Here is a 14909-nt window from a genome sequence, read left to right as displayed (position 1 = left end):
TCTTTCTTGGACTCGAACACAAGTTCTGTCGAAGGGTCATGAGGACTCGAAACGTCAACTCTTTTCTTCTCCGCCGATGCTGCCAGACCTGCTGAGTTTTTCCAGGTAATTCAGAGAAGGTCTATTAGACTAATACTTGGAATAGATGGATTGTCTTATGAGGAAACTTGTACCCACTGGAGTTTAGAAGAGGAAGAGGCAACTTGACCGAAACATAGAAGATTCTGATGGGTCTTGACAAAGTGAACGTGAAGAGGATGTTTCCTCTTGTGGGAGAATCTAGAACCAAGGGTCAATGTTTAAAAATAAAGGGTCGCCCATTTAATGGGATGAGGAAAATTTTTTTTCTCAGTAGAGTGTCTTTGGAACTCTCTTCCTCAAAGGCAGTGAGAGCAGAGTATTTGAACATTTTTTAAGGCACAGGTAGGTAGATTCTTGATAAGCAAGGGGTGAAAGGTTATAGGGTAGGTGGGTAGCTGGTTACAATCAGATCAGCCATGATCTCATTAAATGGCGGAGTAGGCTTGAGGGGTCAAGTGGCCTACTCCTGCTCTTAATTTGCATGCTTGCATGTAATATAACCTTAGTTTGTGTAATCTCTCCTCATAATTTAACCCTGCATAGCCAGGGCAACAATGCCTCTAAGCTGCGTGTGTATGCAGCAATCAGGAAAATGCTATCTAGGGTTCAGAGACCATGCACAATCAATTAACAGCTCCTGCATGGCAGCAATATTACAAGGGACTGTGGCTTGGCCAAAATAGCCAAGTGGTTATGGTACTGGGTTTGTAACCCCAAGATCAAGAGTTCAAATCTCACAATGGCAAACTATGAAACAATGTAACTTCATCTGAAACAGATGGAAACCGGTTTGTACTCGAAAGAGTTACAAGGGACTGTGCAGTGCAAATGGGTCATACACAGCAAAGGGAGATGAGATGGAACACCGGTCCAGATTCACAGAATCAGAATTGTTACAGTGCAAAAGGATACCAAGTCAGCCTATTCTGTCTACACCACTCTCCAAGTGAGCAATTCGCCTACTGCTAATCCCATACTTTCTCCCTGTAAACCTTCACATTCTTCCTTTTCAGCCAACAATCTAATTTCCTTTCGAAACAACAATCGAATTTCCTTTTGAATGCCTCGATTGAACCTGAAGATGGTTTTCCTCACGTTGTCGCTGCTTCTTTTGTCAAATAATTTTATATGCCCTCTCATTCTTGATCATTTTAAGAGTGGGAACAATTTTTCTCAATCTACTCTGTCCAGAGCCCTTATGATTTTGAATATCTCTATCAAATCTTCTCTCAGCCTTCTCGTCTCCAAAAAAAACCTCTCCAATCTATCTTTATAACTGAAGCTCCTAATCCAGGTGTCATTCTGGTAAATCGATGCTGTACAATCTCCAAGGTCAATATATCCTTCCTAAGGTGTGGTATCCAGAAGCGCTCATGGTACATCAAGTGTGACCAGGGCTTTGTATAGCTGATGCATGACTTCTGCCCTTTTGTATTTTACTCCTCAAGTTATAAAGGCCAACATTCCATTATCCACATTGATTTTTTTCCATACATGCTCATGATGTTTTAATGAACTGTACACCTGAATGCTCCCAGATATATTTTCACCAGTTAGAAATTAGCTTATTTCATCCTTTTTAGGTTCCAAGTGAATGACCTCAACTGCCTACCGAAATCCATTTGCCAGTTTTACCCATTCGTTTAATCTATACCTTTGTAATTTTAAGTAATGGTCAATCGTACAACTATTCTGCAACTTTTCCCCAACTCTCCCTCCTGATGCAGGAGCTGTCATCAAACCATTGGGTTTGAAACTATTGGCAACAATCTTCTTGACACTAAATTGTGTGGAACATAAATCCACAAGAAATCACAAGCCACACCTCTTACTTTTGAGCACATCCTTAAAATACAAAATTCCCAAATTATAACCTGAATTACCTTCATTGCTGTTGGCTTGTTTTTTCCTCTTCTTCTGCTCATCTTCAGCCTTTAATAAAGGAAAATAAATAAAATAACTGAGCACAAGAACTACTCACATTTATAAAGCACTTTTAATGTAATGAGATGTCTCAAGGTGCTTCATGGGAGCACTATAAAACAAAATGTGACACCAAGCCACATTTATTTTTTCTTTCATGGGACATGAGCATTGCTGGCAAGGCCAGCATTTGTTGCTCATCCCTAGATGCCCTTAGAAAGCAGTGTGGGCCGCCTTCTTGATCTGAAGTCCATCCAGTGTAGGCACGTGTACAGTGGGAAGGGATTCCCAGATTTTGACACAACGACAGTGAAAGAACAGTGATATATTTCCAAGTGTGACTTGGAGGGGAACTTGCAGATGGTGGTGTTCCCATATATCTGCTGCCCTTGTCCTTCCAGATGGTAAAGGTTACAGGTTTGGAAGGTACTACTGAAGGAACCTTAGAGATGTTGCAGTGTATCTTGTATATGGTACACACTGCTGACACTATGAATTGGTGGTGGAGGGAGAAAATGTTTAAGGTGGTGGATGGGGTGCCGATTGAGTTGGCTGTATTTTCCTCAATTGCATAGAGCTTCTTGAGTGTTGTTGGAGCCAAATTCATCCAGGCAAGGAGACAATATTCCATCACATTCCTGATTTGTGCCTTGCCGACAGTGGACAGGCTTTGGGGAGTCAGGTGGTGATTTACTCGCCCTAGGTTTCCCAGCCTCTGACATGCTCTTGAAACCACAATTTTTACATAGCTAGTCCAGTTTAGTTTCTGGTTAATGGTAGCCCCAACAGGATGTTGATGCTTGGGAGATTGTGCAATGGCAATGTTGTTGAACGTCATGGGGAAATGGTTATATTCCCTCTTGTTGGAGTTGGTCATTGCCTGGCACTTGTGTGGCGCAAAATGTTACTTGCCACTTATTGACCCAAGCCTGAATGTTGTCTAGGTCTAGTTGCATATAGACACAGGCTGCTTCAGTATCTGAGGGGTCATGAATGGTACTGAACATTGTCATCAATGCAATCATCAGTGAACATCCCCACTTCTGGCTTTTTGATGGAGGGATGATCATTGATGAAACAGGGGTATGTCCCAGGCCCAAGCATATTCATCTAAGGAATTCCTTTAGTGATGTGTTGGGCTGACATGATTGAGAGAGATTAGGTCAGATGACCAAATGCTTAGTTAAAGAGGTGAATTTTAAAGTGTGTCTCAAAGGAGGAAAGTGAGGTAGAGAGGCAGAGATGTGGGAGGGAATTCCAGAGCTTGGGGCATAGACAATTGAAGGTATGACCACCAATGATAGAGTGATTATAAGTGCAGCTTCACAGGAGATAGAGAGTTAGTGGAGCGCAGTTAACTCGGAGAGTTGTGGAGTTGGAAATGATTTCAGAGATAGGGACAAGACCGTGGAAAGGATGAAAACAAGGATGAGAATTTTGAAGTCAAGACATTGCTTGGCCGGGTGCCAATATAGGTCGGAGTACAGGAATGACAGGAGAATGGGATTTGCTGCACGTTAAGACACGTGCAGCAGAGTTTTGGATCCCAAGTTTACAAAAGGGTAGAATGTGGGAACCAGCCAGAATTGGGTTGGAATAGGTAAGTCTAGAGGTAACAAACACATGAATGATGTTTTCAGCAGCAGATGAGCTGAAACAGGGCAAAGTCAGGCAATGTCAGGGAGGTGGGAAATAGGCAGACCTAGTGATGGCGCAAGTATGAGGTTGGAAGCTCATCTTGAGGTCAAATGTGAGACCAAGATTGCTAACAGACTAGCTTAATCTTAACAGTGCTGCCAGGGAGATGGATGGAATTGGTTGCTAAGGAACGGAATTTTTGCTCTTCCGGTACTGGATATTGGATAAGCAGTCGGATAATTTAGCCAGAAGCAACAGTGGAGGAGTTGAGAGAGGTGGTGTTAAGGTAGAGCTGGGTATCATCAGCATACATGTGAAAACAAATGTTGGGCCTTCAGATAATGTCACCAAGCATGTATATAAGTAGGAGGGGGCAAAGGATAGATCCTTTGGGGACATAAGAAATAACTGTGCAGGAGCAGAAAGAGGGGCCATCGTTAGTGATTCAATAGTCTTGATTAGATAGATAAGAATGGAACACGGTGAGAGCAGTCCCACCCCACCGGACGACAGTGGAGAAGCCTTCGAGCAGGATGGTGTGGTCAGCTGGGACAAAGGCTGTAGAAAGGTCAAAGAGGATAAGGAGGGAAAGTTTACCTTTGTCACAATCAGATAGGATGTGACACAGGCTAAAGTTACATTTTATATCCTGCCCCGATTTAAAAATGAGATCAAGTGGACCTAATCTCTCCAATTGTTACACACTCTGATTAGTGGGTATGATTCACTAATGGTACTTTTATGCACCGTGTCACTCAATCGATGGCACTGCTCTAAGTAGGAGGAAACGTTTGCCTTCTAGTTGCCTCTGTTCAGCTAGCTGAGTGTCATGAAGGTATTAATGTATATAATAGTTTGGAAAATAATTTTTCATTTAAAATCGAGGTTTGGTCTGCAGGTATGTCTTAATTGGATTAAAGCCAGCTAGTCTGGGCGCTTTGATATGTGCTAATTTGAGATGTAAACAGAGGTAGAGTGTATTTGCATTTTTTGAATCAAGTATTCAAGAAAAGGGGTGATAACTTGACACCTTTCTGACAGCTACCAAGCAATATATTTATATTACGAATAAAATTGGTATTATGAAAGGGGTTTCATTGTTAAAAGGTGAAGTTCAAAGAGGTTGTTGATACAATGAGAATTAATATTCAATGGGGCTGGTAGGTATAACTTCAATAGTTTTCAGGTGTGCAGGCAGAGGCAATGTAAGATCAAAAGGCCTCCAACTGGCTCCACAGTGGAAAGAACTTCATTTTGAATTTGTAAGGTGAAAATACTTTGGTGTTTTGGTTACGTCTATGGGTTATTGTTGCCTTAACGGAGATTAGTTTGGGAATTTGTTAAAAATTATGATAGTAGTAATTTGTAGCCGTGTGTACATATATTTTAACCTGTGTATATTAATAAAATGTTTCATTTCGTTTAATGTAAAACCTCGAACGGGTGGTCTGATTCCTGAGTTTAGATCGCATCTCAAACATAACACTTAAAATTGTTCACTATGACAGTTGTTTAAAGTTTCCCTCTGGGATTTTTAAATAACTCCATTTTACCGACTGCATCAGTCATAACACTGAGTGAGAAGGTTACAGTAACATCTCTGGACATGGCAAGAACATGAATTACCTAGAATATACAGCACAAAAACATGTCATTCAGCCCAACCAGCCTACACTACTTCTATTCCCTTACATTTCATATGCTTATCTAGCCTCCTCTTAAATAAACCTTTATTGATAATAATGGTATTGATGCACTTATTTAAAAATCAACTTCCATCTTGGCCAAGGGCCAAACTGAGCTAAGTCTTACAATCAATCATTCCAAGTACAATATAAAAATACAAAAAATGACAAAGAATATACTGATCATCAGATTAGGGTCTTTAACTTATCAGAGTTTGAAGTTTAACAGCCATTAAAGTTCGTTATGAGGGTTAAATTGCTGAAGTGGCTGTCTAGTGAGGGCTTTTAACTTAATTTGAGAAGTGGGGACTCCATCAAAGGGGATTAATGGTTAGGCTGGGTTTCGCCAGCAGGCACCAATTTTATTTGGGGGCGGTGGTGGCTGGCTGCAATAAGAGGGGCCAGGGAATGGCACACCTGGAGGATAATATCATGTCTACTTCGGTGATGATCTTGGCCCTGCCGGTCAGCGCCTTTCAACATTAAAAACATCAGTTAATGACCAAAGGAGTAAACCTGACAAAATCTAGAGAAGAATCCAATTAGGCACAAAAACAAAAATACCTGGAAAAACTCAGTAGGTCTGACACCATCTGCGGAGAGGAATACAGTTAACGTTTCGAGTCCGTTTGACTCTTCATCAGAACTAAGAAATGAGGTGGAATATAAACTGGTTGAAGGGGGGTGGGACAGGTAGAGCTGGATAGAGGGCCAGTGGTAGGTGGAGGCAGAGAAAAGATTACCAAAGATGTCATAGACAAAAGGACAAAGGGGTGTTGACGGTGGTGATATTAGCTGAGGAACGTGCTAATGATGATGTTAAGGGTAGAAAGCAGGACGAGCAATTGACAGATAGCCCAATTGTGGGGGGTGGGGATCAAAATAGGCTAAAAGGTAGGATAAAACAATGGATGGAAATACATTTAAAAATAATGGAAACAGGTGGGAAGAGAAAAATATATATTAAAAAAAATAAAAAATTATAAATTATTGGAAAAAGGGGGATCGGAAAGGGAGTGGAGATGGAGGAGAGAGTTCATGATCTAAAGTTGTTGAACTCAATATTAAGTCTGGAAGGCTGTAAAGTGCTTAATCGGAAGATGAGGTGCTGTTCCTCCAGCTTGCATTGAGCTTCACTGGAACATTGCAGCAGGCCAAGGACGGACATGTGGGCATGAGAGCAGAGTGGTGTGTTGAAACGGTAAGCGACAGGGAGGTCTGGGTCATGCTTGCGGACAGACCAAAGATGTTCCGCAAAACGGTCACCCAGTCTGCGTTTGGTCTTTCCAATGTAGAGGAGACCGCATTGGGAGCAGTGAATACAGTAGACTAAATTGAGGGAAGTGCAAGTGAAATGCTAAACAAAAACAGAATTACCTGGAAAAACTCAGCAGGTCTGGCAGCATCGGCGGAGAAGAAAAGAGTTGATGTTTCGAGTCCTCATGAAGGGTCATGAGGACTCAAAACGTCAACTCTTTTCTTCTCCGCCGATGCTGCCAGACCTGCTGAGTTTTTCCAGGTAATTCTGTTTTTGTTTTGGATTTCCAGCATCCACAGTTTTTTGTTTTTGTTTTTATCCAAGTGAAATGCTGCTTCACTTAAAAGGAGTGTTTGTGTCCTTGGACGGTGAGGAGGGAGGAAGTAAAGGGGCAGGTGTTGCACCTTCTGTGGTTGCATGGGAAGGTTCCGTGGGAGGGGGTTGAGGTGTAGGGCATGATGGAGGAGTAGACCAGGGTGTCCCGGAGGGAATGATCCCTGCAGAATGCCGCTGGGGGGGGGGGGGGTGAAGGGAAAATGTGTTTGGTGGTGGCATCATGCTGCAGTTGGCAGAAATGGCAGAGGATGATCCTTTGAATGTAGAGGCTGGTGAGGTAGTAAGTGAGGGCAAGGGGGACCCTATCATGGTTCTGGGAGGAAGAAGAAGGTGTGAGGGCGGATGCACGGGAGATGGGCCGGATACGGTTGAGGGCCCCGCCAACTCCAGCATGATGCTACCACCAAACACATCTTCTTTTCACACTCCCCGGCGGCATTCCGCAGGGATCGTTCCCTTCGGTACATCCTGGTCCACTCCTCCATCACCCCCTACACCTCAACTCACTCCCACTGCACCTTCACATGCAACCTCAGAAGGTGCAACACCTGCCCCTTTACTTCCTCCCTCCTCACCGTCCAAGGGCATAACACTCCTTTCAAGTGAAGCAGCATTTCACTTGCACTTCCCTCAATTTAGTCTACTGTATTCGCTGCTCTCAATGCGGTCTCCTCTACATTGGAGAGACCAAGCGCAGACTGGGTGACCGCTTTGTGGAATACCTTCAGTCAGTCCGCAAGCATGATCCAGACCTCCCTGTCGCTTGCCGTTTCAACACACCACCCTGCTCTCATGCCCACATGTCCACCCTTGGCCTGCCGCAATGTTCCAGTGAAGCTCAACACAAACTGGAGGAACAGCACCTCATCTTCCATCTAGGCACTTTACAGCCTTCCAGACTTAATATTGAGTTCAACAACTTTAGATCATGAACTCTCCTCCATCCCCATCCCATTGCCGTTCCCCGCTTTTCCAATAATTTATAATTTTTTATATATTTTTTTAAAATACATATTTTTCTTTTCCTACCTGTCTCCATTATTTTTAAATGTATTTCCATCCATTGTTTTATCTCTAGCTTTTAGCCTATTTCGATCCCTCCCCCCCCACACTAGGGCTGTCACTTGCTCGTCCTGCTTTCTACCCTTAATGTCATCATTAGCACATTCCTCAGCTAATGTCAACACCGCTTTGTCCTTTTGTCTATGACATCTTTGGCAATCTCTTCTTTGCCCCCACCTATCACTGGCCCTCTATCCAGCTCTGCCTGTCTCACCCCCCCTTCAACCAGCTTATATTCCACCTCATTTCTTTATATCTTCATTCTGATGAAGAGTCATACAGACTCAAAACGTTAACTGTATTCCTCTCTGCAGATGCTGTCAGACCTGCTGAGTTTTTCAAAGTATTTTTGTTTTTGTTTCAGATTTCCAGCAACCGCAGTATTTTGCTTTTAGTCTAATTAGGCAGCTGGTGTTTCCCTTGTTCACACCTTCTGGCAACTCCTGCAATGACTAGGCCCCAGACATATAGGATTTCGTCTTTCCTTTGGATACCAGCATACAAGATCGAGGGGGGTACTGATGGTAGACAAGCCTACACTTTCTAAAACCATGTCTAGGCTTCACAGTCGGCAAAAGTAATCTTTCAGCTTGAAAGCTGGAATGCATGGGCAATGTGTCCTGGTAATAACGACCCACATTCACAGTAAACATACGCAAGATGGCCCTGACTGACTATGAGCTACACAAGCTTAATGTGCACATTGGTGTTCTACAAGAAACCAGACATAGGCTCTATTTGAGAGGCTAATTACACCTTCTACTGGCATAGAAAGAGCACTGAAGACCACCATGAATATTGTCATTGGTTGCTCACTGTAATGCCTACACCATCAAGTCACCAGCAGAAATTTCAGAGCACCTCATCTCCCTGCAGTTATCAGCTGATGGAGGAATAGTCAACATCCTATGCGCCAATTCCATAGTGCAGCATCTCAAAAAACATTTCTATGACTCCCAAGGTGATGTTCTGAGGACTTCAATACATGTTTTGGTGTAGACAGTGATTCATGGCCAATGTGCCTGTTGGCATGGAGTGGGAAAAATCAACAATAATTGACAAAGTTTCTTGAGCTTTGTGCCCTGAATATACTCTATCCCACCAAAACCTTTTTTCGGGGCGAATATCACCATAAGGTATAATGGCGTCACCTAAAATGATTCCATTGGCACCAAGTAGACCTAGTCATTATGAGAAGATCTGCCCAGTGTTCTCCACACCCTCACCCACCATGCATCAACATCCCTTGTACAAATGCCAAATACCAGCATTTCGGCACTGTCGCTGGAACAATTGCTACCCACAAGGTAGCACCAATGCTGATATTGAAGCTTGAAAGTCACTAAGCTCAATCATCTATGAAAAGAGGCATGATTTGGTCAAGGTGGAACCTTGCATCTGTCATTGGTGCAAAAAACAAAGCCTACATGAAGCACAGCACAAACCCAACATCTAAAACACGGTATGACTTGAAAGTAGCCAAGACAGCCGGCAAAAGATAGGAGATACGGCGCTAGTAAATACTGGATCAACTTATGTCAAAAAATCCAAACCACCTGTGACAAGGGAAATCTACGAGTTACGTATAAAGGGATCAGGAGGGTGCTTGGTCCTACCACCACCAAAGTTGCCCCCCTTAAGTCAACAGATGGTGAAGTACTCACTGACAGAAGTAAACAGATGCCCCACTGGGCTTAACACTACTGAACATTGTACTCCTGTGAAATGGACATCTCTCAGTCCACACTCGCTCTCCCCGAGTTTCCTGTCATGAGTGAGTTAAATGAAGATCCCTCATCTCAAGCACCTTCTGACTCATCCTGCAGCAACTAGGCCCCAGAGGTGGTCATAGACTGCTTAGCAAACAGAAAGGCATCCAGTAAGGATGGAATCCCAGCCGAATTACACAAACATGCAAAGTCCCATATGTTGCCACAGCGTTATGACCGTCTCCTTCTCTGCTGGAAAGTAGGTTCTGTTACACAGGTGATGCGTGATGCAATGGTCATCACACCATACGAAAACAAAGGTGACAGAGGAGACTGCAACAAATACAGGGGCATCTCACTTCTTAGCGTCACAGGGAAGGCCTTTGCCAGGGTCATACTTGAAAGACTTAATCTACTTGCAGACTGAGTGTATCCAGAAGCATAGTCCAGTTTCCATGCCAGCAGATCTACAGTGGACATGATATTCTCCATATGCCAGCCACAGGAAAGGGGTAGGGAACAGGGTATACCTCTTTACTTTACTTTCATAGATCTCAACAAGGCATTTGACACCATCAGCGGAGCAGGATGCAACAAGATTTTGGGAAACTTGGCTGTCCACCAAAGCTCCTCAATCCCATCTCCTCCTTCCATGCCAAATGCACTGCACTGTACAGTTTGATGGTTCTGCTTCTGACGCTTTCAAAGGGAAGACTGGAGTGAAACTGGCCTACATCCTAGCCCCAACTCTGTTTGGCATCTTCTTCGCCATTCTGCTGACCTTTGCCTTCCCTGCAATCTACTTGCACGCTCAGTCAGACGACAAGCTCTACAATGTATCAAGACTGCGGCAGCTTGTGTCTCTCTGACCACACAGCATAGGCATCTTAACTTTCTTCCTGTTGGTACTGCTTCCAGGTCAATGGTCTCCAGGTTACACATACCAGTATTTATTATTCAAGAAAATTACAATTCATCCCTTTACAACTGATGCAAATTCCAAGACTTTTTCAAACATTCTTGAAACCAATTAGAGTTCACAAACACGTTAAAGAAATTACGAATTTTCCTTATGCACTACTTCCAGGTCAAAAGGGCTTTGCACAGATAATCTTGTTCCTTGATGCAGAACTTGATACGTACGTACCTTTGGCCAACTCACGAAATGCACGTGGACTAATATCAAGCTGACCCTTCAGACTAAAGCACCTTGTTTGTGGGTGACTTAGAGCAATCAAGGAAAGAAGTTCAACAACTTCCATTTTTGCTGTCTGCGGCGCATTATGGGTGTATATCATGGCAGGACAAAATCACAAATGTGGCAGTTCACTCAAAGGCAGAGCTCCCAAGTTTGTTAGCACTCATCAAACAGAGGACGTCTTTGGCTCGGGCATGTCCACAGGATGGAAGATGATCACATGCCCAAGGGCTTTCTGTATGGTGAGGTAGATGGAGCCAGACAGCCAGTGGGACACCCAAAGCTCCACTTCAAGGATACTTGTAAGCATGACATGAAGGCCCTAAAAATCCATTATCGCACCTGGGAGTCCACTAGCTGAGAAGAGGGGAAAAAACGGCAACACCTCCTGTGGACTGGCATGCTCCACCATGATAACCCGTGGCTTGGCCACTGGCACCAAAGCCAAAAACAACCACCCACAATGACATTTGGAAGCTTTATATGTGGCACTTGTGGCAGAACCTGCCTCTCAAGGATTTTCCTCTTCAGCCATCAGCAAAGGTGTGCTATATGAAGGCAAGCCACTGAAAGTGACTGTTTGTTGTGTGTCCATCATCTCTCGTAGATGGAAGGATGCCGAAAAGTTTGTTCACTATGCACAATATTTGGTGTTGGACTATTCTTAAGTTTTGTTGTTTCATATCTTAATTCAGTTTGTTGTTTTGAGTTCCATGGCTGGTAGTCACTATGAGATCTGTCTGCAGGTTCTATTCACTTTAACTACACTCTGTGGTAGTGAGTTCCACATTCTCACAACTGTCTGGGTAAAAATGTTTCTCCTGAATTCCCTATTTGATTTCTTGGTAACTATCTTATATTGATGGCCTGTAGTTTTGCTCTTTTCAGTTCTATTCTTGCAATTGTTTTCTTCATAAAGACACAACAGCACAACCTCAATAGTGAGAAAGAACATGAGGTGTAACTAATGGTTTTAATAGACTGGGAATGTACTAATATCACTATTGTAACAAACAAAAAAAAAATTTAGTAATTTTAAAAGGCATTTTTATTTTCAACACCCTTCCATTCATGTCTACAGCACATAAGGAGGCCATTTGACTTAACATACCTGTGCCAGTTCTTTGAAAGAGTTTTTCCATAGTCCCACTCACCAACTCTTTCCCTATAACCCTGTAATTTTTTTTCCTTTTCAAACATATAGCCAACTCCTTTCTGCTTCCATCACCCTTTCAGGTACTGCATTCCAGATCGAGACATTGTGCTGCATAAAAAATAATTCTCATCCCCCATTCCTGGCTTTTTCACCAATTATCCTGCGCTTGTTGAGATGCACTTTAGTCATTTGGTATATTTATTTTATTCTTTGGTCAAGGGTGCATTTCCCATTGGGGAAGCTTGCCTCACTTTACTAGGATACTTGCTTTTGTTTCTGACAAAATGGGTCCAAATCCTACTTCTAGATCAACAGTCAATCAGCTAATAGCCCTTTCCCCACTGAAACCCTGTGCAATTTTACAAAAAATGATAGAAAAAACAGAATAAATAGCATACTGATAATTAGATTAGGGCCTTTAAGTTATGGGGGTTCAAAGTTTAAATGTCATTACAGTTTGTTCATTGTGATGAGATACAGCATTGGATTATTCTTAAATCTTGTAATGTTACATCTTAATTCAGTTGGTTGTTTTCAGTTCCATTGCTGGTAGCCACTGCGAGATCTGTCTGTGGGTACTACTCACTTCAACTACACCATGTGGGAGTGAGTTCTACATTCTCACAACTGTCGGAATAAAGAAGTTTCTCCCGATATCCCATTTGATTTCTTTGTGACCATCTTATTTTGAAGGTTTCTAGTTTTGTTCTTTATAATTCTACTGTAATTTTTTTAATAGCTATACAAGAGCACAATCTCAAAAAAGCATTTATTTGCAATAATAATTAGAATATTAGTAACACTTAGCAAAGTTCAAGCAAAAACTTAATATTTACCTTTGTCTGCTGTGACTTGTAGTAATGGTAGAAGAACAAATTGAAGTGCTTCAGATATTCTGGTTTCAGCTCATATACACCATGCCCAGACAACCCTGGCTTTCTAGAGAGGAGAGAGTAGTTATTTGCCTGCCCTGTTCAGTCCCCAAGTACCATAGTGACCTACCCTTTCCAAATGTAATCCGAAAGGGCTGCCCGCCAAGAAAGTTATGTGGGGTTAGTTGCGTATACTAAATTTGGAATTTAAAAGGAAAAGAACTTTTTGATAATCAAGTTGACCAGATATAAGTGAAAGGGTCCAGTCAGTAACTCTAAACATGAATCTCCTGCCATTTTTAAGCAAGGAAGAGCACTCTACATCAACCAGGCAATTTAAATACTCGCTAGCATGTGAGTGACCTGCACGAGAACAGGAAAGACATCACTGCCTAGAACTGAAATTAATGGAATGTTCCAGAATATTCACATGCCAGCCCATTAAGGCACTGTGTAACCTTATGCATCAAAAAATAAATCACTTTTACTGGTCAGATTTTTTTGCAACAGTCAATCTCTTAATGGAAACTATCTGCAATTCATTTCCAAAGTATTTACAGATCAGGAACCTAAGACATTGAGGAATGATGCCCTTCTTCCTGACTTATTGGAATTAACAGTTCTCCCTCCATGCCTAATAGCCAGTCTGTTGTTAAATCTAAAAAATGGGTCCTCTCTCAGACTCAATAATAAAGTTTTCCTAGCAGTTTTCAACATTAAAATTCATAGCTCATGTGTAACCTGACAACATATTCTTCAACAGTCCTTCCACAAAGGACGTGACCGTCATTCAGAGCACATGTACTTGTTCCTCTCTGGATAGCAAGTACACTTGTCCTTACAGAAATATTTACGTGTCTATTTTTATAACCGAGGTAAATATGGTAATAATTGCTTTTACTAGAAGCATCCACTCCTTTCTTCGACGGATTCCTCAGCCTCTAAAAATTTGGATTTAACTAGAGATTCTTGAAGCCTTTCACCTATACAGTTTCACAGGGAGTGTAGGTTCAGCAGGTGGAGTGACTGGAACCCACAGTAAGGCAAATACCTTTGCTTTGGAACGAAACTGTGCTAGTCTCATAAAATGGGAGGTGAAAACACTCAGCTGGAGTCAAGCAAGAGGTAACTCCAAATCAATGGGAACTGCTTTCAGCTGAGATAAGGCCATATGCCTCAGACAAAGGAGCAATTTTCACCTTGGTTCAGAGTTAATTGGCACCAAAACATTCAATGGTAGTAGAATCGGTGAATTTAATCTCTATTGAGGACTAGAATTGGTTTATACCAGTAGATGCCATATAATTTAAATACCAAAACTATCATAATGATCACAAGATCCTACGATTAGATGGCTGCACAGCCTTATGGTGGTGAGGGCTGAGAAAGCCCCCAATACCTCCTTCCGAGGTTTCTGAATCATCGTGGAATCTGGAATTTTGTCTCCCTGGTATAGTCACTTTGGATCATTCCTTAGTGTAGTTCCTACATTGCTTTCTTCTTCACCTGTCTGAAGGTGTATTGACTATATCTTTGCATCAAATACTAAGAAAAAGTTGACAGAGGGAAACCAGCCTAATACTTGCTGTCAGGAAGTTGCTTGAATCCATAAATAAGGATAGAGCAACTGAATACTTTGAATAATTTCAGCTGATCAGAGAGAACCAGCACGGATTGTGAAAGGTAAGTCATACCTGAAAAACCTGATGGAATTTTTGAAGATGTGCTCAAAGTAGTGGACAGGGGAATATTTATGGATGTTGCTTATGTGATCTTCCAGAAGTCAACTGCCTCATAAAAGACTATTAGCTATGGTTGAAGCTCATGGAATTGAAGGAAAATTATTGACCTGGTTAGGAAGTTGACTGAGCAGGAGTTAGAAAGTAGGGATAATGGGCAGGCAATCTAACTAGCAAGATGTCACTTGTGGAGTTCCGCAAAGATGTGTGCTGAGGCTTCAACTATTCACTGTATTTATTAACAGCTTAGAT

General features: G+C 42.2%; 1 protein-coding gene across 4 annotated transcripts in view; it reads right to left on the bottom strand.

Annotated features, from left to right (window-relative positions):
* ubr1 (ubiquitin protein ligase E3 component n-recognin 1) overlaps nt 1–14909 on the bottom strand; it is a 197207-nt gene that overhangs the window by 95244 nt on the left and 87054 nt on the right. For all 4 annotated transcript variants that reach the window (XM_041214122.1, XM_041214124.1, XM_041214126.1 and 1 more), the window contains 2 exons: nt 12883–12985; nt 1965–2013 (listed from right to left, as the gene is read on the bottom strand). In XM_041214122.1, coding sequence (XP_041070056.1) covers nt 1965–2013; nt 12883–12985 — 152 coding nt within the window. The remainder of the gene's footprint in view (nt 1–1964; nt 2014–12882; nt 12986–14909) is intronic.

The sequence above is a fragment of the Carcharodon carcharias genome, chromosome 20, assembly GCF_017639515.1.
Source record: "Carcharodon carcharias isolate sCarCar2 chromosome 20, sCarCar2.pri, whole genome shotgun sequence".
Classification (NCBI taxonomy): domain Eukaryota; kingdom Metazoa; phylum Chordata; class Chondrichthyes; order Lamniformes; family Lamnidae; genus Carcharodon; species Carcharodon carcharias.
The sequence above is the reverse complement of the archived record's forward strand: the minus strand, read 5'-3'. Positions and strand labels throughout refer to the sequence as shown.